Source organism: Antedon bifida, chromosome 3 (assembly GCF_963402885.1).
Source record: "Antedon bifida chromosome 3, ecAntBifi1.1, whole genome shotgun sequence".
NCBI classification, from domain to species: domain Eukaryota; kingdom Metazoa; phylum Echinodermata; class Crinoidea; order Comatulida; family Antedonidae; genus Antedon; species Antedon bifida.
The window spans coordinates 14,511,560-14,535,613 of record NC_136228.1 but is presented as its reverse complement, the minus strand read 5'-3'; the positions used below and the strand labels follow the sequence as shown (position 1 = coordinate 14,535,613).

At 32.8% G+C, this 24,054-nt stretch overlaps 3 protein-coding genes across 3 annotated transcripts in view; all 3 read left to right on the top strand.

Moving 5' to 3' along the window:
- Positions 1 to 24,054, top strand: part of LOC144838165 (uncharacterized) — an 87,264-nt gene that overhangs the window by 18,120 nt on the left and 45,090 nt on the right. The window lies entirely within an intron of this gene.
- LOC144837116 (uncharacterized) lies at positions 39 to 17,686 on the top strand. The gene is made up of 18 exons (XM_078692122.1): positions 39 to 159; positions 459 to 523; positions 819 to 903; positions 1,590 to 1,747; positions 2,388 to 2,477; positions 2,655 to 2,834; positions 2,992 to 3,249; positions 3,598 to 3,795; positions 4,506 to 4,700; positions 4,896 to 5,201; positions 5,367 to 5,438; positions 6,135 to 6,348; positions 7,236 to 7,268; positions 7,412 to 7,948; positions 15,711 to 15,902; positions 16,862 to 16,877; positions 17,296 to 17,330; positions 17,562 to 17,686. Exons 1-17 carry the CDS (start codon positions 39 to 41, stop codon positions 17,327 to 17,329), a joined length of 2,754 nt encoding a protein of 917 aa, XP_078548248.1. The 3' UTR covers position 17,330; positions 17,562 to 17,686.
- Positions 9,069 to 13,149, top strand: LOC144837117 (uncharacterized). The gene is made up of 5 exons (XM_078692123.1): positions 9,069 to 9,553; positions 9,650 to 9,756; positions 9,998 to 11,020; positions 11,188 to 12,692; positions 12,783 to 13,149. Exons 1-5 carry the CDS (start codon positions 9,118 to 9,120, stop codon positions 13,147 to 13,149), a joined length of 3,438 nt encoding a protein of 1,145 aa, XP_078548249.1. The 5' UTR covers positions 9,069 to 9,117.

Below are 24,054 nucleotides of genomic sequence, written 5' to 3'. Positions count from 1 at the left end.
AATTAAAAAGAGAAAATGGCATTTTACAGCACTTAAAAATGACTGACATTTCAAATTATTATATATATCTCAGGTTTGAGAAAGAACACAACATTACAAATGGAATAGCAGTGATAAGAACAGCAAGCACAACATGGAAAGAGGCTAAATCTGATAGTGGTAAACATGAATAAAAATTAGCAATTACTCTTCCCATCATCATAGGCTATGTAACAATATTTATCTCATTATCATAGACACAAACAGGCCGAATGGAATTTAGTAAATGCATACAACTTCAGTAAGTGTGGTGTCATATTTTCACATACGTACTTTACAATCCTTGTTATTATCCTTTAACGCAAGCTACTGTTTGTTGATGTACTGTAATTGTAATTTTACTTTAATTAATCAATCAATTATTGTCACCTATCAATGTATCTGCTGTAATAATATGTGCAAATGTCTTTTTTCTCTAGGTAATCCTTTAAAACAGTATACAAAAATGGTCACTGACAAATTGAGAAAAAAGAAAACTGTAAACGTATGTCAATAATAGTGTAATAACAACATAAAATGAATAAAGTAGCACCTACAGGACTATTGCAAACCAGTCACTTAGGCTTTCTTTCTAAATGAATCAATGAGGCATTATGAGCAGCTTTTTCATTTTTTTTTCTTTTTTAATCCAATTTACTTAAAAAAATTATTTGGTTTTTTGTTTAAGAGTAAATAATATTAGTTTTCTCTTATATTAAATTGTAAACAATACTGTATTTAACTTGAATAAACATTTATTTCTTTTTTATATCCATTTATTGTTTTTATTTTATGTGTAGATTGACATGAAACCACCTACAGATGTTGATGATGATAACAATGATGATTACAAAACTGATGACAACAATGATTACAAAAATGATGGTATGTAACTTTCTCTTAAATTTTATTTATTCTTACATTTTTGTAGTAAAAGCACTAATAAATAAGTCTTGCAATTATCAGTTTGCAATATCTGTCATATTAAGTTCATAGTTATGTGAATTAGATTATTAATTCGATTTTCCAGTTTAATGTAACTAAAGAAGTATACAATTATGTTATCAGATTTATAACTTAGAGGCAACCTATTTGTGTAACAATTAGAGAAAACTTGGCGGCGGCCATCCCCCTCATAGACATCATCCACAGACTCTGTACATGCAGGCTTGGTGGGCATGTTTGATAAGTTTCTTAATTAGCAATGTTAAAAAAAGATGAACTAATTAAAACCGTAAAATGGGCTTTCAAACTTGCTTATTTTTTTTATGAAGCTAGAAGAATCAAAGTGAATTCACAGTCTACACCCACTATATAATATACATAAATATATACTGGGCATATACAAAAGTGCAGATTAATATTTTGTATGTATTACCGTATCCTTTCATATCTACCGTCCCCTTTCGCTCACCATCCCGGTAAGAAAGCTCACTATGATGATAATGAAGACAACTATACTCATAGTAACTTTTTTAACTGACTGATTAACTATGATAAATTAAAATATTAAAATAATGATGCTTGTGACGCCATTTTTGGAATGACCAAAACACTTGTTTCCACTACAGGTGCTGATGCAGCTACTCAAGCTGTTCCATTTGATACAGATCAACAATTAGATAAGGATGTAATCAAGGAAGTTGAGGAAAATAAGGAGGAGGTTTTGGAAGAAACATTCAACATCTGGGACCATGGGGGACAATTAATCTACCATGGTCTACATCGGGTAAGTTGGTTTCTGTATAGTTTGCATTGATTGTATGGCCAATGTATAGTTGGTCGTCTCCCGGTGTTCTGATCTGGTGGGCGCTGCACTGCTGGCTGCTGTTGGTCAGTGGAGGGCCTAATCTGAATTTCCTCACTTTCCAGTTAAGCTTGGGGACAACTATTAATACCTTTACCTCTTACCTTTATGAAAGTCTTTATTATATTAATATGTATTGTCCCCTGAAAAAAAATTCTTAAAAAATCTTTTTTTGAATATTCCATTTTAATGTAACATAATAGTTATCCACTTTGACCAAAAATTGGATAAAAAAAAAATGTATATACCTGACAAAATGTAATTTAAAGCAAAAAATGGTCAAATTGGCTGCCAGCCAATGGATTTTTATATTTTGTCATTTTATAAGTGAAAACATTATTTGTTTTCGTTTTTTTTTCTATGGAAGTGATTAAGTTTTTTTTAAAAAACAAAATATTCAAATTCTGATTTAATTAATCTTCATTTTTCATGTTTTTGGGGGACAATACATCTTTAAGGTCCATATATTAAAAATAATATTTGTTCATATGTTATCAGAAGGCCTTCAAGAATATTTTAATATTCTTGATTAAAATCAGTCAATATTTAAATATTTTTGCAGATGTTCATGACACTTCAAGCACTATATATTGTTGTGTTTGATCTCAGTAAACCCTTGGATGATCTTGCTACTTTCATTGATTCAACTGGAGTAAGTATTTCTAGAGCATGGCAGCAGTAAGGCATTGTGATTGAACAAGTCTTCTAATTTATAAGAACAGTTTAACTATTATAAAAGATTTAATATTTCATACCTTCCAGATAATGTTTTTAAAAACTAAGCATTTCAAGTTTAACTGTGGTTAATTGTTCTGTAATTTTTTTTCAGAGGAAATTTCAACATCATTGGACCAATCTCCAGTTCATATTATCTTACATCCTGTCAGTTTATTCTCATAGTCGTATTGTGAAAGAAGATGAGGAAAATGAAGTTGACCAACCAACTATCCTTATTGTGGGTACACATAAGGGTAAGCTTGGTGACACTGAAGAACAGCAAAATGATGAGGTAATTCTTCTTTTGTTTCTATATTATTATAAATAGCCACAACCAAAGATACATTGCAGTTGTAACTGTTTTTAAATATTACTTTAGATAAATTACAAAATTGACACATTCTTATTATGATATAGGCGTAAACTGTTATAAAATTATTTACAAACAGGCAGAAAAGGTGTTTAAAATTATTCAAGATGTGCTTAAAACAAAATCATATGGAAATCATGTCTACCACAAATATTTTGCCATTGAAAACAGCCAACCAACTACAGATAAGAGCTTTAGTGATCTCAAACAAGTTATTGATGAACTTATGAAAGCTTTAGAAAAGCCTTTTCCTTTAAAGTGGATGCGTTTTCGATGTGATTTACATCATCTAAGAGGAAAAAAACAGCCCTCCTTTTCTTTGTGTCCTTTAGAAGAGGTAAATGTTATTTGTTTTGTTTTGTTCTTTTTTTCAGAAAAATTATATTAATATTAAGTCGCAAGTATCTAAAAATAAAAAAGTTAACGTTTCTAAATATAAGTACCCTTTAATTAAAAAATGTCTATAGATAATTAGATTACAATATCCAAAATCATATTTTCATCTCAGATATTTGCTGCCATTGTTTTATTTATAAATTGTGTGTTTGAAAATAATAAGGTAATTAGCCATTGAAATTCAATATTTAAAACTATTTTTTCATGTAATACCCACATGTTACAAAAACTGAATATGATTTCATATTTTTTTTTTATTCTGAATAATACTTATTATTATTTCTTTTAGATCAAAATTCTGAAAAGTAAGAATGGTATTGTTGAAAAAGAAAAATACAAATCAGTCCTGCTTAACTTCTTGTACGATCTTGGTGAAATTGTTTACATGCCTGACAACAAATTATTAAGGGATAAAGTCGTGCTAGATCCATTGAGGCTGGTTGAAATTGTCACGAAATTTGTAACTGTGGTTCCCCCAAAATATCCCGTAAGTAGACTCATGTAATGTCTTGCATTGTAAAAACGTGTTACTGTAGTATAATTACTCCTGTTCTGTGTAATTTATTATTCCTTAGCAAAGAATTTGTCGTTGATATTATTTGATAGAGATGCTTAACATTTTCTATAGATAAAATAAAAAGTATGCTGTAAGGCATCATTTGCAATTTACTGTAATTTTTTTACAAGTTTTAATTATTTCACTTTTAATATTCTGCTTTCAATCTATTATAATTGAAGCTATAAAAGTGAATAGCAAACTAACTTGGAGTCATTTCACGGTTTAACCCTTTCACTGTGTGTGCCCAGTATTACAGGGTATAAACATGTCGTCCAACTGCATATAACTATCATTACTGGGTATGGTATTAAACTATTTTCCTGCACTACATGCGACCTCTATATTTTTTAATATCATCTTCTGTAATGATGTCATTTATGCATATTACCATTTTTTTACTCCAAAATGTAGACCAACCTTTTACCCACCACAAAAATTTTAACAAAAGGTTTTTGCAATTTATTAAAAATTACCTGTCTCAATGTTACGCACAGTGAAAGGGTTAAACCACAATACTGTAGTATACCAACACATGGTTCATTCATATTCTAAATGCTTACTGTATCTATTTCCGTCATCCTCACAACTGTTATAAACACAAAATACGATACATGGTTGATAGTTGGTGTTTTTTTTAGGCCGCTAAATTTAGAAGATCTTTTGATAAGCTTGACAAAGGCATACTGGAAGAAGACTTGTTGCGAAAATTATGGAAAGATAGTAAAGTTGATGACGGAAAGAATTTTGAGTTCCTTGTAGCACTGATGATTCAATTCGGTTTCATATGTGAGAGAAAGACAACCAACAGCCAAGATGTGGCAAGTACATCTATAGTAGGTTATGTTTCTTTAATCTTTCATTTGATGCATGTAAGATTTAGAATAAAAAGTATTATTCTAATAGTTTGGATTTAAATGTTCAGACAAAGTTTGAATAAACTTTCTAGTGAAAATGTCTAAATGATAGAGTATCTTTAGTTTGTAATAATAAGTAATCTAAATGGCATTGTTACGAATTAACAATTTCAGAAATCAGTTGGAAAACGATCCTTTTTTGTACCACTGCGACTTGCTATCAAGACAAGTCAAGTGAGACAAGTACCTGATGATTCACAATCTATCAGCAGGCCTATCTATTACGACTTTGAGGGATATCTGCCAGACGTATTGTTTCCGTATTTAATTATTGAATTCCTTAACAAATTTCAAAAGGAAGGAGTTAACCCAATACTCGCATGTAATTATGCAGAACTTTACCTCGACGAAAATCATCATGTGACTTTGTCTCTTGACAAATTTATTACTAAGAATGATGAGCGAAAGTTCTTGTTAAAGGTAATATATAATCTCTAATGTTTAATAAATATCACTAAATTATGAAAGTTAAATATTGTTGCTTAGTCTTTCCCTGATCTGTCATGTCAGAATCTACTTTAAATGCATATAAAACCAAAACTAAATTCTGATAACAAAACATTACATCTATTTTTTACTTTCTAGATGGCTATTAAAAGAACAGATTCTTTTGATGAAACGAGTAATGAGGAACCTTCAGCTGAAGCATGTAAATTGGTATGTATCTATACCAGTTACGTTATCTATCTGTTTGGAGGTAGTTTATGAAAATACACGTAGAAAGTTTTCTCCTCAATTTTTTGTCATGTTTGCTTGATGTCTGAAAATGTCTGCATATTTACAATGTATACTGATTTTAAAAACCAATTACATATTACTTTCCAACATTGCATTGTATAGTATAATAATGAATATTTATGAGATGGATGGTAAGAATATTTTATGAGTTGAAAGATTGACTGCACTATTTTTAACAAAGCAGAGCCGAAAATAGAGCAGTCAATGAATAACATATTCTCTCCATTCAACGAATACAAAACATTCATTATTTATTTTATAACACACCTATTTTTTATTAAATTTATCCATCGTAAGTCAGTGACGAATGTTAGGCCCGGGAAGCTAGATCATTTAAAAAGGCGGTGATCCAACTTTGGACACGGAGTAGAACCGTAAACAGCGTAAACAAATTACATTCATGTTCTCTTTTATTTTTGTAATTGAATTAGTAAGTAATTTTAATATGTATCTGCCTATTAAAAGATTTATTCCCAATTAAGTTTTCAGATTTACACCATAAATCTGAAAACATTGCCTGCCTCACATTACATAAAATGTCTTGCATTGTGAGCTACTGCATCATTGATGCTTTCATATTTGTTAAATTTATCAACATTAAATTTATATCTTCAGGTTTTGTCAACAGTTGAGAAGTCATTCGAGCAATCTAAAGATGGTGGTAGAAGGGGGATATCATTCAAGAGATGCATTCCTTGTCAGTGTAGTGATCAATTAGACAAAAAGCATTTTCAAATTCTTAAAGATTTCCAATGCAGGAAGTTAACGTGTACAGAAACTGGCAAGTCTGTTACAATGGATATCGAATGTTACAAGCGGCTGTTTGAATGTAAGAGTCATTTAATAAATTTATTTTTATTAAAGTACATTTTCATTAATACACTACTTTCTTCATGAAGGACTCCCACTCATCCCTACAGCACAGGAAACTGAAAAACAAAAGGCTATTTATGTTCTATAAAAAATTTGTGACTTATTTGTGCAAAAAAATGTGACATGTTTAAATAATTATAGAATAGAGAAAGAGGATATTGTACCTTATTTGAAAATAGACATATTTGATAATACTCTTCCAGTAGTAGTACAATATAACCATTATTGATAATCTATACATTGTTACAACATGCTGTTATTAGCTGTGATATCTTCATTACTCTTACCAATAGTAGTACTATCAGAATCATTATTGATAATCTATACATTGTTGCAACATGCTGCTATTAGCTGTGATATCTTCATTCCTCTTACCAGTAGTAGTACTATCAGAATCATTATTGATAATCTATACATTGTTACAATATGCTGCTATTAGCTGTGATACCTTCATTCCTCTTACCAGTAGTAGTACTATAAGAATCATTATTGATAATCTATACATTGTTATAACATGCTGCTATTAGCTGTGATACCTTCATTCCTCTTACCAGTAGTAGTACTATCAGAATCATTGTTGATAATCTGTACATTGTTACAACATGCTTCTATTAGCTGTGATATCTTCATTCCTCTTACCAGTAGTAGTACTATCAGAATCAATATATAATAGCAATAATGTCACTCTGCAGTGACAATACCTGCTAAATGTGGTGTTCACAAAAGTAAATTGTTGCCTATAAAACAACAGTTACATTTGTGATAACATGATCTGTCATAGCTTGCATCCTAGCATATAGTATGGAATGAATTATTGTTTTATCATTATTTCATTTGTTACAGCGGATGATGTTGGGACATCCGGTTCAAATCAAGGTATGTTAAATTTACTATAAATAATATTTGGGTAATACTATTACTCTACTAATTTCTTTAAGAAGAACTCCCTCTCTCTCATTATTTCAAATTTTTTTGTGTGTACTTATATTGATGGTATCATACTCATTTTTTCATTCCAGAAATCTCAGAGAATGAATTCCTGCAACTGTTAACTGATACAGCAGCATGGTTTGATGGACTTGGATATCTCAAAATATTGAAAGTTTTATACAAAGACCATCTTTCAAAATCGAATGTAGAGGTGGAAAGAGCTAGAAGTGTTTGGGATCTGCTACAGGATTTAAGAGCCTCAGGAAGTTTGAGTCCATCAAACCTTACTATTCTATATGACACAATAACAGTAACCAAGCAATTTGGCTTCCAGTCAAACGTTGAGAATCAACCTCCAAAAGATATTAAGGATCATGTAGTATCAATGTTGACACCTTTCAGACAGAAGGTTTATCAACTGGGAGTAGAACTTAAAGAGGATGAAGTATCAACACTTGCCAGGTTATTTAACAATATATTGGTAAAGACATATCAAGACAGCTGGAGTATGATTATGGACTTTGAACATAGAGGGATCATTGATAAGGATTTCACAAAGTTGGTTGAGTTTCTTAAAGTTTTAGAACAAAATGGAATGACAATGGCTAGGAAGATTTTCATTGATGGTTGGTTGGTTTATTTGTTTTTAGTTACATACATACATACATTAGTACATACTGTAGTACACTACAATCAAGTAAAAGTACTGTAACAAATTAAGAGAGCCAGTCACTAAAAATCAAACATTAGGTGGCAAGGGTCAAAATTTCGAATTGTCTCATATTTTGCACATTGGTAGACCTTGATGTAAGTAAACCTGATGTGTAGTTTGTTTGGTAAAATATCGCTTAGTTTTCGAGAAAATCGAAAAATAACGATTTTCGGCCAATTTTGTTAATTTTTGGTGTATAATTTACATTAAGTTTAACAGCCTCTGGAAGCCAAATGTAGCAACCTAGCGTTTTAATATTTTACACTTACGTTAACTAGCATCTTGACAATATTTTAGTAAAGTTTCAAAAAATTTGATAAAATTTAAAGATTTTTACTAATTAATTACTAATTAGCATATATAAAACTCTTAAAAAGTAGGTTAAAAACAAACACGTTTTTTTTCATGTGCGACGAATTTTTTTTAAATAAAAAAATCATCAATCTAAAGTTTAGATACTAATATTTATGAATCAAGTAAAAAAAATTTGGGGAAACTATTTTGCGCTCCGCGCCAGAGCCACAAAGTTGTAAGAAATTCAAAGATTTTATCTGTCGGCAAGATCAATCAGATGCACCTATTGTTATCTATTTAGCAATCTAAGTCGCTTTGAGCTAAACTTTTATTACGCGAAACAAAATTGAAAGATAAACTGAAAGTTCCTGGAATAATTTTGAATTAAGTTGCAATTTAAACACAAACTAAAAATACGTTTCTGGTAAAATTTCAATTACTAATCAATATACAAAATTAAGCAATTAACTAAAAATCACTCGCTTATTCTTTGTCAAACCACATTATTATAAATTATTCCATCCTCTCATAGTTTATAGGATAAAACTGAAAAACACATTTTGTTTTAACTTGTTATCGTTTTCCTGTTTGTCGAACCTGGTCGAACTTACTCAGCGAGAATGTTTCAAAACATTAACCACAGTAGACAAAACACTTTACTGCATATATTCGACAGACAACGATATCTTCATTGGCGTTGACAACGGAACTGAATTGTTATCCATTTTAGTTTATGTCTTACAATGTAAAGACGTGTTGAAAATAATTTTTATATATACTTATTGTCTGATGGCTTTAAGTTCAAACAAGATGGAGATTTCATGTTCTTTTAAATCGGTTGTTGGCGGAGCTTGTGGATTCGATAGAAAAGACCGCAAACAGAGCACTGAAGTCCTACCTTTACAAGCATGCCAGAAGGAAATCGCTGCACACAGACACATGTTTAGGTTTACGGGCATCGATAGTGAGGTAGACCTAATTCTTAGTCGAGCAGCCATGTTTACCTTGCCCGCTGATATACATAGTTGGACTGTTTGTCCCTTGCATCGATCGGAACTTGGCTTAGGTTGGTCTCGAGGAAATAACAACAGATGTAGAGTGCCGCCTGATCTCTCTAATCACATCCAAAGCAAAGGAAAGGGACCCAAGTGCGATAGGGGTATTAGCAAAGAAGATTCGCAACTAATATTAAAGAAAACAGGAACTTTCCTGCAAGTTGGTTCAGGTAAATATAATTTAATTTTTATATTTTTATATATTTAATGTAATTTAAACTGTTAAACAAAACCCTGTAAGTAAATGTTTTTACGCTTTTTATCAGGTATCTGTTCAACTTGCCGTAAGATGCTGAAGTCATTGTTACCTGTAACCTCGAACACTGAAACAAATAACCCTAGTCTCGTCGATCAGATGAGCGCACTAACAACTGTAAGTTAAAAAATACCGTACAGTATGACATTTATGAATACGCATTTATTGGCGGAAAGATTAAGTAAATAATGTGTTTCATGTTACTTTGTTCATTTTTTTTCGGATGTTGGTGGTAGGAGGTATATTTTCTGCATTCCCTGCCATTGTCATCATCATTTTATATATATCACGAATCAGTGCGTCAATAATTGAATCAAAGTCAGTAGTAATTTTTTACCAATATTATTCTTATTTTCAGGAAAGTAATAAGGATGAGTTTTACATGTCATTAGCCACTCCAACTTGTCAAACACCGGCGTGTGATGTTATGGATACTCAAATGAGCCTATATCAATTTTGCGATCCAACTTTTGCTTCAGCTACCTCAGAAGATGAATCAATTCAATCTACACCAAGAGAAAAATTAAATGCATTTCTCAATTCAAGGGACGTCAGTCCAATTAGATATCCTTTATCTGCACCGCTGGAGCAAGTTTCAGACCGTACTAAACGTTTCCACATGCGCAAGGCTCGTCAAGTTGTCTCTATGTGCCTGGAAGAAATCGCACCTGGTCAGTCGACTACTCTACTTGAAGGCTTATCAAGTGATAAAACCACAGAAGCTGACGAAAGAACCGATTCTTCTCTATTAGATGCTCTATCAGAATGCTATCTTCATACTAACCACTGGAGTACAAGACGTCAGATTTTATCGATCATGGTTGATAAGGTTACCTTCAAGGAACTGCAGAAATGGATACCTAACTTGACTAGATACCGTTTTAACGTGGCCAAACACCATTTATTGTTACATGGTAGAGGTTCTGTAATTCAACCTCTAAAGAACACTAGAGTATGCCTACAGCCAGGGAAAATTGACCACTTTGTTACCTTTATAACAAGTTCTCAAGTTATACAAGACTTGCCATTTGGAGAAAAAACTCTAAAACTTTCTACAGACAGAGTTATAAAAATCCCAAATGTTGTGCGTAATCTTATCCCAGAACAATGTATTCTTCAATACGAGAGTTACTGTCAAGAGAAGAATTTTCAACCTATGAGCCGCAGTACATTGCGTAGAGTTCTCAGTGTTTGTTCTGCTTCTGTACGCAAATCCTTACAGGGCCTTGATTATATCTCTGCCAATGGTGGAAAAGCCTTCGATGACCTGGAGAACATCGTTGATAAGCTGGGAGATTGCTATGAAATGGGTTTGACTTGGGCCAAACAAACAAACCAAAAACTTAAAGATGCCAAGCGCTACCTAAAAGGTGACTATAAGGTAATAACAATCTTGTTTAAATATCTTGATAACTGCTACAGTATAAATAGAAAAACAATATAATAAAAAAGGCAAAGTAGCGCGTTGTATGTTGCTCAGTAAAGCATGTAAGAAACATTCAAGACTAATTACATTTTTTATACAATTCCTTTTATATATTATTGCAGATTCACATTTCTAACCATTCTGAAGTTGCCGATCATTGTAGGGCGTATGCTCTTAGTTCTTGCGAAGACAAATATTACCAGACTGTCTGTGATCATGACCACAATGCAAGATGTGACAGATGTCGTATATTTCCAGAAGCTTTGTCTGAAATTCTTGAAGCTTTAAACGAAGTGCGCTGCTCTTCTGAAGAAAAAGATGACATGGAGTACGTAATTACACGGTCAGTCCAAGACATCGAGACGTGGAAGGCGCATATCTTAAGATCCATTAACCAAGACGCTGCACGACATGATATTTTAGGAGATTTGAATCCTGGTTGTGCCCTAATTGTTTTAGACTGGGCGATGAAGTTTGTACCACGTAAATACCGCGAAAGCCAAAGAGACTGGTTTGGAAAGCGTGGACTTCCGTGGCACATAACGGTCTTGACGAAAAAGAATAAAGATAGAGAGGTACAGATGCTTACGTTTGTGCATATTTTTAAATCTTGCAGTCAGGATAGTACTACTGTTGTGGCAATCATCGACGATGTGTTGAGGCAGCTGCCATCTATTGCACCCGATATACACTCTGTGTATCTGCGTCAAGATAATGCAGGATGCTACCACTCTGCCCTAACATTACTCTCGTTACCAAAGATAGCGAAAGAAACGAAGATCAAAATCCGACGTATTGATTTTTCGGACCCTCATATCAAAAATCACATGAATAAATATCTTAATTCAGGAAAAGATATTGAAAATCCAGAGCAGATGAAGGCAGCAATTGAGTCCTTTGGAGGCATTCCTGGAGTGAAAGTCATAGTTTGTGCTTTACCTACTGGTACTATTTGTGCAGCAGGGAAATGGAAAGGCGTGAGTCACATCAACAACATAGAGTTCGGAAGCAGGTCCATGAAGGTGTGGATGGCGTATGGTATTGGTGCAGGACAAAATCTACTTTTGAGTAAATTCTGTGTGCCCTCGAAACTACCCAATTTAATTCATAACAAGGATACAACGTCTGATCAAAATCAAGTATCATTTATTACAGTAAAAGCAAGAATACAAGCCAAGACATCTCATGAAGAACAAGCTGATATAAATGACGACGAACAAATAGAAAGTGAAGAAAGTCCTGGCACCCCCAGCAAACTGTTCTTTTGTCGCGAACAAGGTTGCATTAGGTCATATCAGAGATACTCTTCCCTAGAGAAACACTTAGATTATGAAAATCACAAGAACGCACTAGAACATGAAACACTATATGACAGGGCAATGAAATTATACGCAACACAACTAGAAGAGGGTACTTCTAAAAATCCAGAACCAACAAGAACCAACGATTTGCCACGGTTTGACATTGGCCCCGACCTGCAAATGGGCTGGGCGTTAAAGTCCTCTGCAAAAAAAACCCGATTTTCTGTTCCACAGAAAACCTACCTTATTGATGTTTTTGACGTTGGAGAGCAGACAGGACAGAAAGCTGATCCATGTGATGTCTCACGAGAGATGAGATCGGCCAGGCACAGCGATGGTTCACATCTATTTAGCAAGAGTGAATTTTTAACAGCACAGCAGATTGCAAGTTTTTTCTCACGCTTAGCTTAAAAAAGGAGGACAGATGCAGCCGTTCATGATGATGATGATGATGACGAAGATGATGATTACGATAGTATTGAAGATGGTGACGAAGTTCAAGAAAATGGAGACGATTCAAAAACGGAAAAAGAAAGAGAAATTCAAATTTTGTCGCAAACCGTACTGGACACAATAGGCTTGCAGCATCCAATAATGTTTGAAAGGCATAATATTTGTGAACTGAAAGCTCAAGAAAAACTCTCCAGATTCTCTTTGCCAATGTTGCAAGAAATGTGTACTTCTCTTGAACTTGATACCACAGATATAACCATAAAGCGCAAGAAGCCATACATTGATTTGCTGGGAAAGCTGGTTTCCACGTGCAGTTGCTCGATTGATTAAGGTAGCAACGAAGGTAAAACTGTGTCTGTGAGAATTCTTTAAAATAACAATTTAATATGTGGGACGATTCTGTTGTCTAAATTCTTAGTATTTTAAGTCGCGTTCTGTAAATTTTTAATAAAGCGAAGGGGTGAAACAATGGTAAAACAATAATTTATTGTTTAGGCCACGAATTATTAGGAAATTTCGCACGAGCACATGAACGTTAACGGTTGTCACCATTCTACTCATTTGCATAACAACAGAGTTCAGCGAACACTTGCGTTAACGTACTTGCTCGTTTTGATTTCGCGCTTCGACGGGAAGTGTAGAACGCAACACATGTGTAGCGCACGCAACATACGCCACAAGTATTGACACAAATCACGGAATACCTTGGGTTTAGAGACTAAGCCTAGCCAGGCATGTTTAATCATGTTTTGGTTAACGTTTTTCATTGACGCTATTTTTCAGAAATAAGGTTCTTGACGCACGTAACTAAAGTTTTTCGTAATGCTTGCGCACGCACAGATCAAGTTGTTTACAAAGTGGGCGGAGCTTGGAAAATAGCGTTAACGTGCTCGTGCGAAAACTCCCTATATGAGAAGATAAGAAAATTATGTTGTAAAGCCTGTTTTCCACTAGGCGAAATTATTCGCGCAAATCAAACATTTTCGCGTATACGCGCACGCCCAATGGAACACGTTGTTGATAAAAATAAACTGCGCATGCAAAAAATGTTCAATTCGCGAGAATAAATTCACCTTGTGGAAAACATAACAGGCTTGATGAAGCTAAGCGAGTTATAATGTTGAGCTCAGATAGTAATTGCTTAATTTCATCATGGGTTAGTCGTTTAAATTTTACTAGAAATTTATTTTTAGTTTGTGTTTATATTAAAACGTAAATCCAAATTATTCAGGACCTTTCAGTTTACCTTTAAAGTTTGTTTCTCATAGTAAAATTTACCTTAAATATGTAAATAGAGAACAATAGGTACATCCGATTGATCTTGCCGACAGATAAAATCTTTGAATTTCTTACAAATTTGTGGCTCTGGCGCGGAGCGCAAATAAGTTTCCCCAAATTTGTTTTACTTGATTCATAAATATTAGTATCTAAACTTTAGATTGATGATTTTTTTATTAAAAAAAAATTCGTCGCACATGAAAAAAAACGCGTTTGTTTTTACCCTACTTTTTAAGAGTTTTATATATGCTAATTAGTAATTAATTAGTAAAAATCTTAGAATTTCATCAAATTTTTTGAAACTTTACTTAATTATTGTCAAGATGCTAGTTAACATAAGTGTAAAATATTTAAACGCTAGGTAGCTACGTTTGGCTTACAGAGGCTGTTAAACTTAATGTAAATTATACACCAAAAATTAACAAAATTGGCCGAAAATCGTTATTTTTCGATTTTCTCGAAAACTAAGCGATATTTTACCAAACAAACTACACATCAGGTTTACTTACATCAAGGTCTACCAATGTGCAAAATATGAGCCAATTCGAAATTTTGACCCTTGCCACTAAATTACGAATATGTCTGATTTTTGGTGACAAGCACTCTTAAACATTTTAGGCAGATTCAAATTATTAGGATGTCCCTTTCTGTCTGCTGTTATAGTTGATTAAGGATATCAACCAACATTCGGTTAAATGGCAATTCAGCTGAATTGATGACAAGTTAGTAAAATAACAATAATATGCTCAATGAGTCTAATGAAAAATGAGCTGAACTGAAAAGTATGTTTGTATTCCATGATGTTATCCCTATAAATCAGATTGACTCAAACCTTTGGAACATAATAATAATCTGCATTTTAAATTTGTGAATGCCTCATAATTCCTGTAAAGCCCAGCATACCATTTGAGGGTCAAAAGACCGACTCTGGGGCTGATTCAGATCTTTACTATTGCAAGAGGATCATTAAGTTGTATAAGAAAGCCACAGGTTGACAGCGTACCCATCACCACCTCATGCCAATTTATGCAGCCGGGCACTTTTATAAACTTAAGTTTAGATTATGTGACTTCTGCCTATCCCATTAATAACTTACTGAAACTAGAGAATGCAAAACTCCACCTACAATATAATTTTCCTACACATTAAAATCTCTCCCTGAGAAAAGTGGTTTGTTTTTTCAGTAAGGTAATTTGGCCTAATTGCACTGCATAACAAATTAATGTGAATTTTCCATGGTTGAAATCCTGCCTCAAATTGGGCTGAAGAAGGGAGTCTTTTTTAATCATTTCTTTAATTATTTTTTTTAATAGTTTTTTTTGTCAATTTTGACATTTGACCCTGCCTGTTCAAAATTGAATTACCTTATGATGGATAATTTTGGCCAAATTTCAGTTTAAAAGTGTGGCCTGGCAGGATATATAAAGAAAACATTTATAGTAGGTTGTGACCTTGACCTTTCACGGAAGCATCCACCTACACAGAATGAAAAAAAAAACAAACAAGAAGTCACCAAGTAGTCTACATAATTAGATTTATTCTAAATAAGTCTTAAGTATATATGTCTTCTGGTATAGATGTGGCTTCTGGTGCAGGCGCATCTTCTGGTACAGGTGTGTTTTCTGGTGCAGGCGCATCTTCTGGTGCAGGTGTGTCTTCTGGTGCAGGTGTGTCTTCTGGTGCAGGTGTGTCTTCTGGTGCAGGTGTGTCTTCTGGTGCAGGTGTGTCTTCTGGTGCAGGTGTGTCTTCAAGTGCAGGTGTGTCTTCAGGTGCAGGCCTTTCGTCTGACACAGGTGAATGTCAAGGTAACTATCAAGGCACTAGAGCAACACTCTACAGCAAAAAAATATATTACTGTTGATATTTAGCCAGGAGTCTGACTTAGTGACAATTGGCATTTTATTATCACTTTTTTGTATACAATATTAAAATAGGCTAGAAATATTTATTACCTTTCATTGTTAAGTGATTGTAGTTGTTTATGTAGGGTTTAATCTAAATTGATTAAAATCTATATTTATCCGGCAACCTTAAAATTACTTGAAGTTAAAGTTTTTCTTTGACTTTCTCCAAATCTATTCCGTTCATTTCTTTTTCAAGTAGACATTATACATTAATCCTGTTTGTTGCTTATTGTTCACACAGTATCAGCTTAGATAATTAAACTTTCCAAAATGTTATCACAAATGTTCGTTTAAAGTTTATATGAAAGTTTCTATGTAATAGTCAGCAGTTATCGTATAGCATATACTTAAAGACGTATTGTCCCCCAAAAACATGAAAAATGAAGATTAATTAAATCAGACTTTGAATAGGTTATTATGTAGTTTTAAAAAAGTAAATCACTTCCGTAGAAAAAAAACGGAAAAATATGTTTTTACTTATAAAAATGGTTAAATTCAACCAAAAATCCATTGGCTGCCAGCCAATTTGACCATTTTTCGCTTGAACTTCCAGTTTTTTCAGGTAAATAATTTTTTTTTTATCCAATTTTTGGTCAAAGTCAATAACTATTAGTGACATTAAAATGGCATATTCAACAAAAAAAATTTAAAAAAAATATTTTTTCAGGGGGACAATACATCTTTAAATCAACAAACATCCAAACTATTTATTTTTTATTTAATCAAATTTATTTAATTTTAACATACTATTAAATGTTTTAGGTTTAACTGTGTTCATACTTTATTAAGGGTTAGGGTGTTTAATTGTTTAATTATTTCTCACTATATCTATTACTTAATGAGTTTTGTTGTTATTTCAGGTACGCATCATGGCGGGTAAGTATTTTCCACATATGTACTGTTATTTGATCAAATTAATTTTGTTAATAAATTGGCACTTTGTGTGTGTGATTTACAGAATACATTAAACTTTTATTTTTATTTCATTTATTTTGCCATATAGAATGTATAAAAAAACAATTAAAAGAAAACAAAATCAATAAAAAAGAAAAAGATTACTCTCTGCCTCCCCACAAAGGCAGACAGGATTACCAAAGCATAAGTAAACACTGTCTAGTGGCTCTCGTCAAGGTCAATACAGGGCTGGTGCTAATCAACTAAAGCCTGTTTTCTAGTCTACGTTATTCGATTTCAACACGATTGTTTGAACACAATCAAATTGAAAGAAACAACAATTTTAATGTTAATACTTTATTAGAATTTTAATTATCTAATTGTACCTTGTTATTTCTAGTCGAAAGAAAAAGAGACGTTGCAAGTTGTTATAAGGTATAGTATTTAACTTTAAATTTGTTTCTAATGTCATGCACTGTTTTTCTATTAAAAGACTAATAAAGTTTCAAAATGTAAGAAATCAGTTGTCTTTTTTCCTATTACAAAACCTATAAAATGCTTTTTGTTGTAGTCATTTGCAGTATTTTAAAACAACTTTAAATGAAAACAAAATAGAAAGCAATATTTTTAAAAAGATGAGGATTTATGAAATATTTTCTCTTTTAGATTACTGGTTGGTAGTTACTGTATATATGATGGATTAACTGCTGTTGGTGGCTGCAGTATCTGGTGTGTACATAAGAAAGTGACCAAGTCTCTTACTCAGTCAAAAAATGCAACAGATGACAGAAAAACAGTACATAGTAATTCACCAATCTAACAGTAGATTTCATACATTTTAAAGGCATTGTATGGATAATATTGAAGATAGATGTGAAATTATAAAGATGTGAAAGCCTAAGGGAGTTTTGACACAATGACAAATCACTAAAGATCTAGGGAGTTATTGCCATCTAAGTCAAATTCACAATCCGCTTCCACCACCCCTTTTTTATAAAAAACCAAATAAACAAAAAAAATATTTTCCCCTCAAAAAATTCAGCCATGCTTGTCAGATGAAACGACAACATTGATTTAAGGATTTTTGTGAAATACAGCTTTCTTAAAACAGAACTTTACAAATTTCAGTTTATTACCATTCCAAATTCTTTTATTGATTTTATAAAAAGAATCAAAAATGAAAATTAGACTTTTTAGTTTGCCTCAAGGAAATTGTGTAATTGACCAAAAAAGGACAAAAGAAAAAAGAAATCATTAAATGAAATAAAGTGGGTAATGCAATGCCAGTATTATGTATGTAAATAATAACTCATGTTTGTTTAGCTTGACATGCTGTAGTAGACAGTTGTCAACATATTGAAGCTGTAACTCAGTTGTCAATTGTGTACTCAATGCTGTAGTAGACAGTTGTCATCATATTGAAGCTGTAACTCAGTTGTCAATTGTGTACTCAATGCTGTAGTAAACAGTTGTCAACATATTGAAGCTGTAACTCAGTTGTCAATTGTGTACTCAATGCTGTAGTAGACAGTTGTCAACATATTGAAGCTGTAACTCAGTTGTCAATTGTGTACTCAATGCTGTAGTAGACAGTTGTCATCATATTGAAGCTGTAACTCAGTTGTCAATTGTGTACTCAATGCTGTAGTAGACAGTTGTCAACATATTGAAGCTGTAACTCAGTTGTCAATTGTGTACTCAATGCTGTAGTAAACAGTTGTCAACATATTGAAGCTGTAACTCAGTTGTCAATTGTGTACTCAATGCTGTAGTAGACAGTTGTCAACATATTGAAGCTGTAACTCAGTTGTCAATTGTGTACTCAATGCTGTAGTAGACAGTTGTCAACATATTGAAGCTGTAACTCAGTTGTCAATTGTATACTCAATGCTGTAGTAGACAGTTGTCTACATATTGAAGCTGTAACTCAGTTGTCAATTGTGTACTCAATGCTGTAGTAGACAGTTGTCATATTGAAGCTGTAACTCAGTTGTCAATTGTGTACTCAATGCTGTAGTAGACAGTTGTCAACATATTGAAGCTGTAACTCAGTTGTCAATTGTATACTCAATGCTGTAGTAGACAGTTGTCTACATATTGAAGCTGTAACTCAGTTGTCAATTGTGTACTCAATGCTGTAGTAGACAGTTGTCATATTGAAGCTGTAACTCAGTTGTCAATTGTGTACTCAATGCTGTAGTAGACAGTTGTCAACATATTGAAGCTGTAACTCAGTTGTCAATTGTGTACTCAATGCTGTAGTAGACAGTTGTCAACATATTGAAGCTGTAACTCAGTTGTCAATTGTATACTCAATGCTGTAGTAGACAGTTGTCTACATATTGAAGCTGTAACTCAGTTGTCAATTGTGTACTCAATGCTGTAGTAGACAGTTGTCATCATATTGAAGCTGTAACTCAGTTGTCAATTGTGTACTCAATGCTGTAGTAGACAGTTGTCAACATATTGAAGCTGTAACTCAGTTGTCAATTGTGTACTCAATGCTGTAGTAAACAGTTGTCAACATATTGAAGCTGTAACTCAGTTGTCAATTGTGTACTCAATGCTGTAGTAGACAGTTGTCAACATATTGAAGCTGTAACTCAGTTGTCAATTGTGTACTCAATGCTGTAGTAGACAGTTGTCAACATATTGAAGCTGTAACTCAGTTGTCAATTGTATACTCAATGCTGTAGTAGACAGTTGTCTACATATTGAAGCTGTAACTCAGTTGTCAATTGTGTACTCAATGCTGTAGTAGACAGTTGTCATATTGAAGCTGTAACTCAGTTGTCAATTGTGTACTCAATGCTGTAGTAGACAGTTGTCTACATATTGAAGCTGTAACTCAGTTGTCAATTGTGTACTCAATGCTGTAGTAGACAGTTGTCAACATATTGAAGCTGTAACTCAGTTGTCAATTGTGTACTCAATGCTGTAGTAAACAGTTGTCAACATATTGAAGCTGTAACTCAGTTGTCAATTGTGTACTCAATGCTGTAGTAGACAGTTGTCAACATATTGAAGCTGTAACTCAGTTGTCAATTGTGTACTCAATGCTGTAGTAGACAGTTGTCAACATATTGAAGCTGTAACTCAGTTGTCAATTGTATACTCAATGCTGTAGTAGACAGTTGTCTACATATTGAAGCTGTAACTCAGTTGTCAATTGTGTACTCAATGCTGTAGTAGACAGTTGTCATATTGAAGCTGTAACTCAGTTGTCAATTGTGTACTCAATGCTGTAGTAGACAGTTGTCAACATATTGAAGCTGTAACTCAGTTGTCAATTGTATACTCAATGCTGTAGTAGACAGTTGTCTACATATTGAAGCTGTAACTCAGTTGTCAATTGTGTACTCAATGCTGTAGTAGACAGTTGTCATATTGAAGCTGTAACTCAGTTGTCAATTGTGTACTCAATGCTGTAGTAGACAGTTGTCAACATATTGAAGCTGTAACTCAGTTGTCAATTGTGTACTCAATGCTGTAGTAGACAGTTGTCAACATATTGAAGCTGTAACTCAGTTGTCAATTGTATACTCAATGCTGTAGTAGACAGTTGTCTACATATTGAAGCTGTAACTCAGTTGTCAATTGTGTACTCAATGCTGTAGTAGACAGTTGTCATCATATTGAAGCTGTAACTCAGTTGTCAATTGTGTACTCAATGCTGTAGTAGACAGTTGTCAACATATTGAAGCTGTAACTCAGTTGTCAATTGTGTACTCAATGCTGTAGTAAACAGTTGTCAACATATTGAAGCTGTAACTCAGTTGTCAATTGTGTACTCAATGCTGTAGTAGACAGTTGTCAACATATTGAAGCTGTAACTCAGTTGTCAATTGTGTACTCAATGCTGTAGTAGACAGTTGTCAACATATTGAAGCTGTAACTCAGTTGTCAATTGTATACTCAATGCTGTAGTAGACAGTTGTCTACATATTGAAGCTGTAACTCAGTTGTCAATTGTGTACTCAATGCTGTAGTAGACAGTTGTCATATTGAAGCTGTAACTCAGTTGTCAATTGTGTACTCAATGCTGTAGTAGACAGTTGTCTACATATTGAAGCTGTAACTCAGTTGTCAATTGTGTACTCAATGCTGTAGTAGACAGTTGTCAACATATTGAAGCTGTAACTCAGTTGTCAATTGTGTACTCAATGCTGTAGTAGACAGTTGTCTACATATTGAAGCTGTAACTCAGTTGTCAATTGTGTACTCAATGCTGTAGTAGACAGTTGTCAACATATTGAAGCTGTAACTCAGTTGTCAATTGTGTACTCAATGCTGTAGTAGACAGTTGTCAACATATTGAAGCTGTAACTCAGTTGTCAATTGTGTACTCAATGCTGTAGTAGACAGTTGTCAACATATTGAAGCTGTAACCCAGTTGTTAATTGTGTACTCAATGCTGTAGTAGACAGTTGTCAACATATTGAAGCTGTAACTCAGTTGTCAATTGTGTACTCAATGCTGTAGTAGACAGTTGTCAACATATTGAAGCTGTAACTCAGTTGTCAATTGTGTACTCAATGCTGTAGTAAACAGTTGTCAACATATTGAAGCTGTAACTCAGTTGTCAATTGTCTACTCAATGCTGTAGTAGACAGTTGTCAACATATTGAAGCTGTAACTCAGTTGTCAATTGTGTACTCAATGCTGTAGTAGACAGTTGTCAACATATTGAAGCTGTAACTCAGTTGTCAATTGTGTACTCAATGCTGTAGTAGACAGTTGTCAACATATTGAAGCTGTAACTCAGTTGTCAATTGTGTACTCATTTATTTGTCATATTGAAAACCAATTGCTCTTACTATTTGAAAATGGACAGACAGACATGCTTACTATTTTTATATGATTACAGTTTAGATATCTAAAGTTACATAATTAGCATACACATTTTGATGGGTAGGATATGGGAACAAAAAGTGGAGTTTTTTCAAATATTGATACAGTATTTAGTTGTGGACAGGACAGTTAGAGATGCCCCTACAATCTTATTGTTTCAAAGTGTATATTGCAGCTATAAACATGTTAAAGATGTATTGTCCCCAAAAACATGAAAAATGAAGATTAATTAAATGTGGCACAGTGTGAAGGGCGTGTGGCGCAGTGTGTTGGACGTTCGACTACTGACTGGAGATCGAGGTTCGAATCCAACTCTCGCTGCATTGCTTGTATCCTTAGGCAAGATACTTTACTTACGTTTGCCTCTCTCCATCCAGGTGTATAAATGGGAACCCGGTTAGATCAAGACACAACTTTGCGCTGATTACTAGCTGCATCATGGGAGTATGTTTCCATACGTGTTTGATCCAAAAAATGACTGGGATAATAAGGTTTCACAACATTAGGCGCTATATAAATCCAGGATATTATTATTATTATTAAATCAGACCAATTTGACTATTTTTTGCTTTAAATTACAGTTTCTTCAGGTAAATACATTTTTTTCTATCCAATTTTTGGTCAAAATGGATAACTATTATGTGACATTAAAGTTGCATATTAAAAGAAAATTGTTAAGAATTATTTTTTTCAGGGGACAGTACGTCTTTAAAGTAAAATAATAATTTGATAAATGAAAAACATTTTTTTTAATCAAATTTATAAGGGGATGGGGTATGACAGCAGCAAATAGGTGTTTGATGGGGATAAAATGATACTGATGATAATAATGTTGCTATTTGTTTGTATTAATAACTACGGTAGTTATGATTAATGATGCTAAGTTGTATTTTAAATCAAGAAATCATGTAATAATTAGACCATGACAATCTAAGTGTATTGTGACCAAGACAATAATATTTTCCACTCAACAACACAATTTGTTGTGGATAAATCCAAAAGCTGTAGGAATCACTGTATTTATGGTACAGGGATTTTAACAACACAATTTGTTGTGGATAAATCTAAAAGCTGTAGGAATCACTGTATTTATGGTACAGGGATTTTAACAACACAATTTGTTGTGGATAAATCTAAAAGCTGTAGGAATCACTGTATTTATAGTACAGGAATTTTTACCAAAAATGACCAAATTGATAATGATGTTATTATATTAATGATGTGCAATTGTCAGTCTGTGTTTTCATCCTTCATGCTGCATTTTAGTTAAAGTGTGGCCTACTGTACTTAATAGGCCTAACAATAAATATAATAATTCAATTCACATTAATATTTTGTTCTCTCTTAGTTAAAGTGTGGCCTACTGTACTTAATAGGCCTAACAATAAATATAATAATTCAATTCACATTAATATTTTGTTCTCTCTTAGTTAAAGTGTGGCCTACTGTACTTAATAGGCCTACAATAAATATAATAATTCAATTCACATTAATATTTTATTCTTTCTAAGTTAATTATATAGTTTGTTAATTAATTTATGTTTTTTTGTGCAGAATTACAAAAACATAATATGTGTTCTGTTTTGTTTTTTGTAATTATTGCATATTATGCAAATGAGACCAGGTACAAGGAAGTAAATAATTAAATCCTTGCGCCCTCTAATCCTTCCCCTTACCACACTAGACATAGACACAACTTTGTTGAATCTCACTGTGCTACTAAACACCACTTCTCTAGCACTGTTCCTTATTTGATCCGGTTGTTAAACAAACAATTCTTAAATCTAAATTATTGATTGATGAATTGTTTATAGTGTTACATTTTTTTGTACTAAATTATATTTTTTATGAATACATTTTATGATATCTGTTTGTTGAAATGATTTGAAAAGTTTTTTCACTTTTAATTAAATTTTGTCAATTAAAGCTCAATTCAGTGTTTATGCTGCTTGTAATGCTTATATATTTGTTTTTTTTTTTTTTTTTTTCTCTTTTGTGGGGATTTTACCAACTTTTATTTCTTATAAAAATTCATATTTTTGTAAATAATATTTATCTTTATATAATATGCACAATTTTCATTAATATTTGTTTCTCTACTCTACTCAATTAATACAGATGTAAGTTTTTCTTATACATACATTAAGATATAATAATAATTATAATTATAAAACAAAATTATATTTTCATAACTATATACAAGTATTTCAACTCAAATATCCATAACAAAATAATTATAATTTTTAATTAATACCAATTACCAATATGTTATACTTCAAACATGTTCATAGCATTTCTTTAACACTTT

Coding starts and splice junctions, on each gene's coding strand:
- LOC144837116 (XM_078692122.1), top strand. CDS start 39: ATGACTGACATTTCAAATTATTATATATATCTCAGGTTTGAGAAAGAA. Junction 5,439..6,134: donor CAGCTGAAGCATGTAAATTG/GTATGTATCTAT, acceptor TTATATCTTCAG/GTTTTGTCAACAGTTGAGAA. Junction 7,269..7,411: donor GACATCCGGTTCAAATCAAG/GTATGTTAAATT, acceptor TTTTCATTCCAG/AAATCTCAGAGAATGAATTC.
- LOC144837117 (XM_078692123.1), top strand. CDS start 9,118: ATGGCTTTAAGTTCAAACAAGATGGAGATTTCATGTTCTTTTAAATCG. Junction 9,554..9,649: donor TTTCCTGCAAGTTGGTTCAG/GTAAATATAATT, acceptor GCTTTTTATCAG/GTATCTGTTCAACTTGCCGT. Junction 11,021..11,187: donor ACCTAAAAGGTGACTATAAG/GTAATAACAATC, acceptor ATATTATTGCAG/ATTCACATTTCTAACCATTC.